The 4,489-nt window shown below is 46.4% G+C and overlaps 1 protein-coding gene across 5 annotated transcripts in view; it reads right to left on the reverse strand.

Annotated features, from left to right (window-relative positions):
* Nucleotides 1-4,489, reverse strand: part of Rin2 (Ras and Rab interactor 2) — a 97,213-nt gene that overhangs the window by 26,359 nt on the left and 66,365 nt on the right. For all 5 annotated transcript variants that reach the window (XM_026788491.1, XM_026788490.1, XM_013353204.2 and 2 more), the window contains one exon: nt 840-931. In XM_026788491.1, coding sequence (XP_026644292.1) covers nt 840-931 — 92 coding nt within the window. The remainder of the gene's footprint in view (nt 1-839; nt 932-4,489) is intronic.

The following is a 4,489-nucleotide window of genomic DNA, read 5'->3' on the forward strand; positions in this document are numbered from 1 at the left end:
TATGAGGTTTTAAAATCCCAAATTTCTACTCAAATACTGTGGTCTGATTGTGAACCTATCCAAAGACCAAAGTCTTAAAATCTTAAAAGATATTCCCTTTTCCCCCTAGAAGGAAAACATTTAATGAAAGTTAAGCCCATACTGATTCTGCCAGAGCACTGGGATAAAGTCAAAGCAGGTGAACTGTGGGTGTTGGCTCACTGTTAGCCATAGTCTGGCAGGATTGTGGGGCTTTGGGGAAGATCAGCAAAGAGGCAGACTGCTGAAGTAAGCGCCAGCCCCAGAGTGAGACCTTTGGTGGGAAGATGGACATGGTCCACAGCAGCAAGGTGGGAGCTGAGTAAGAGGGGGAAAGAGACAGATGTCACTGAGATGCCATCATCACTCCTTACAGCACCGGAGTGTCGCTGCTGTCTGTGTGCCGCTTAAATGCCACACATGTGGATGCTGAGATGCACCACACTGGACTTCTCTTTCTGTCAGTGCTGCCTTTCCCCAGAAAGATGCCACAGAAAGAGAGGAACCTGGCAGGTCTTAAGCTGGGCTCTCTACATCGGGGGAGCCTTAATCGTTTGACGGGTTAAGTTAGAGGATTTAGGAGTTACCCAGGCACACTTAGCGCCAGTATTTGAAAGTGGGATGAACATTTGACTTGGGTAAAGAGTCCCAGAACATGTGATTCGGGGACCTCAGGGTTCTGACAGCTGCATGTTGTCATGCAAGTGGATTCTTTTTCATTACAATTGTGTGTTTGATGTAGTAGTGGAACCGTGGGCAGCCCCACAGGGATACTACTCGGCTTCATTTTAAGATACACCCAGGCAGGGGTCCCCACTTACTCAGCCCCAGCTGGGCTAGTTCTTCAAGCTGAGACTCCGTCTTGGCTGTTGAGATGGCATAAGGTAACTTCAAGGTGAATGGCAGAACATCCCTGACATAAAGAAAAAAGGAAGAGAATGTTCATAATTACACGGCTGCTACCTCTCTCATGCATTCATTTTCACTTTAGAGACGTTTTCTATTAAACGGTCTAAGACATCACAAGTTGACACCATACCACATCCAACCAAGCGTCTCTCTTTTGGCAGCTCTCATCTGAATTATCACAGGCCAAGACACAAGGCTGCCTGATTGAATCTGTACCAGCGGTCAGGTTCCCTGCTGGGTAGCATTGGGTGTGTAGAGTTCGTATCAGGATGTCTGACTGTGCAGGTAGACCCGTCACCCCTCTAAAGCAGCCTGTCCCGCTGAGCTAGATGCCCTCTTAATGTTGGACTCTCACTCTCTAGACATGAATGCTCAATCCTTAATCCCCACTCTCTTACAGACAGCAGGTTCTCAGCAAGTGTCTGTTACCGTTTCACTGTACCATTTGCTAAGCGGAGATCACTCCCGTGCCCCCTGTGTGCCAAAGATGAAAGTCTCTACTGTGTTTTAGGGCTGGTGTACTCTAACTTGGATGTACACAGGAGTCCCTGCCTGGAAATCTCATTATACCACACACTGAATACTTAGAGTCAGGAGGTCTGGATGGTGCTCTTAGGCCATGAATGCCACTTGCCACTGAAACAATCTCTGAAGGCAAGTTCCAGGTGCTTCATGCAGATAACTGCTAAGGAGGGGGGCGCCATGTGCTGATAAGCCACATGCAGAGGGGGCCCCAGAGATCAGCAAGCCTGCTAGGAAAGTGTCAAGCTGACATCAGGGTCCAGTCATAATCAGGGCATACACTCTCCTGGAGCAAATGACGGGCCATGGTGTGTTTTTCTTAGAAAGGGTTTTAGCAGATGGAATAAATGGTGGTTTATTTTCATATGCAAGGCTGAGAGGCAAGCTCTAAGAATCCATAACATTAGCACAGGGCTCAGCATAAACTCCCGCCCAGGAGAAAGTCATATTCAATGACAATGGTGACTTGAACAAAAAGGTATGTTAATTTTTTTCTTTTTGGTAGTGGTTTTGGCCTTAAAAAAATAATTATCTACTCCTTCCCTCCATAAATGTTTATTATCATCTACAATAAACTAACATTGTTCTGGGCCAGAAACAAAACCTAAGTTCCTGCCAGAATGGAGCACCGTGCCAAAGAACATCAACAGGATATAAACAAGTAAGCTATGTATAGAATGTAGGGAAAGGGACACCAACCATGGGGAAACATTATGTGTGAGGGGGAAATAAAGACGATTGGAAGCCAGCAGATATGACTGTGCACACCTGGGACCTCCGCACTATCTGTGATAGGGAGACTTTAGCAGGAGGATCGGAAATTCCAGGCCAGCTGCAATTACACAGCAAATTCCACAACAGCCTGCCCCCAAAGAGCAAATAAAATAAATAAAAATAAAGGAGGGCCAGCAGTGAGATGGCTTAGTGAACAAAGGGGCTTGCCATGCAAACCTGGCCCCCCGGGAGCTTGACCCCCTGAAATCCTGGTTTTCAGGTGAGAGGGGAGAACTGACTCCAAAGGTTGTCCTCTGGCATGTGCATGCTCACCATGGCACCAGCATGTCCCCTCCCCGCACAGGACACACACACACACAAGCGCATGCTCACCATGGCACCAGCTATCCCCTTCCCCCACATGACACACACACATGCACATGCTCATAAAAAACATTTAAGTAAAAAAAAAAAAAAAGAGTATTTAAAGGTGGTTTTGGCCTATATATAGGCTCCAGAGATGGTTCAATAGTCACAGCACTTGCCTCACAAGCATGAGGAACCCCAGAACCCATGTCAATGCCAGATGGACGAGGTAACCCCTGTGATACCATAAGGTAGCGGTAAAGGACTCCCAGAGCAAGCTGGCTAGTGAGAATAGTCATATTGGTGAGCTCTGGGTTTGACTGGGAGACCCTGCCTCAGTGAATAAGGTGGAAGTGTCACCGAGGGTGATTCCTGACACCAACCTCAGGCCTCCACAGGCACATGCATGTAAGTGCCTGTACACCCCACCCACATACATGTAAAATGCGTATGTACTATACACACACACAGGAAAGTAGAAAGAGGTATCCAGTGAGCAAATTACACAGGGAAGATGATTCCAAGGTGAGGGAGCAGTATGTGAAAAGGGCCTGGGGTGAGGGGTGGGGTCTGGCACATGAGGAGAGCAGCTAGTGAGTCACTGTGGCTACCGTGGAGTTGGGGAGAGATGGGAATACAAGCTTCTGCCTGTATTTTATCATCAAAAAAAAAAAAAAAGTCTTGAAAGTTTCTGTTGAAGAAAATCATATACCAAATTATCCTGTTGTTTATGGTAAGCTTAGGCAACATTCTGGAATGCAGTAGATCAAATCTGGATGACTGAAGAATCTTGAAACCCTTAGAGCTGTTGACAGTCAATTACAAAGTTGCAGAGTCAATGAAACTAACAAAGCAGGTGTGGACCAACAGCTGATAGTGTTACCAAAGCTCTACCACGCTCTCTCACATGAAATCAGGAGGCTGTTTCTCCTGACAGTGTCCAGCCCTGATCAACTCCTGCTTCCACGAGGCCTCCACGCCTGACTTAAGACTGTGAACACCTTCTCCTGTGTCCTGGCGAGGGCAGAGATCCTGACTCTACTCTGAAGTGAAGACTAATGGGAACTGGAATGTTGTAACATCAAAGTGTACCACAAACCCATGTTTGTAAAACCACACTCAGTCCATTCAAATCTACTTTCTTTACCCACTGTGGAGAAAAGTTACGTGTAACAAAACCAACCTATGCTTATTTTAAGCTTTTACCTAGCTCAGCATGCTAGCCAGAGTTTAAACATCATCTGACTGGCTTGGTGCACTTAATGACATAGGACCGGAAGCTATACCTGACATCCGATAATAGATGGTTGTGGCTTTTGACTTATTTAGACAATTAGATGTTATGTATGAACTGCCTCACATTGTGCCAGCCAGGAGTACCTAGCATCTTCTCTCTCTCTCTCTCTCTCTCTCTCTCTCTCTCTCTCTCTCTCTCTCTCTCTCTCACACACACACACACACACACACACACACCTTCCTTCTTTATTTATACCTCATTAAAAAAGGAGCCCTGATATTAAAGTTTGCACATAACAAACAAAATAGAGCCTACATCTTAATGCAGAACTTTCCCCTAAGAGTTTCAGGCCATGCACAATCCGGATTTACTTTATCTTTGCTCTGTACGCTTTATTTCTAAAGAGGGAGAGACTAACATTATTCAGCAGCTTCTGCTGTCATGCACCAAGCAGTTGGGCACCTGTGAGGCCCATTGACCATGCTGGGAAGAAACTGCATTCATTAGTATCAGGATCATGCAACCATATGGACTGGTGTAGGCCTTGATGCGCCCCGTGGGACACACGGCAGCACAGCAGGGACTGGAGCTAGCTGTGTTGAAGCTCAGGTGTGTGTAGTTGGCAGAGCAGAGTGAGGAACTGTGGGCTTTGGCATCAAGATAATAATGGATTCAAATTCTCTCTCCCTTCCCCAACCCCGTGTGTGTGTGTGTGAGTGTGTG

The sequence above is a fragment of the Microtus ochrogaster genome, unplaced genomic scaffold (assembly GCF_000317375.1).
Source record: "Microtus ochrogaster isolate Prairie Vole_2 unplaced genomic scaffold, MicOch1.0 UNK3, whole genome shotgun sequence".
Classification (NCBI taxonomy): domain Eukaryota; kingdom Metazoa; phylum Chordata; class Mammalia; order Rodentia; family Cricetidae; genus Microtus; species Microtus ochrogaster.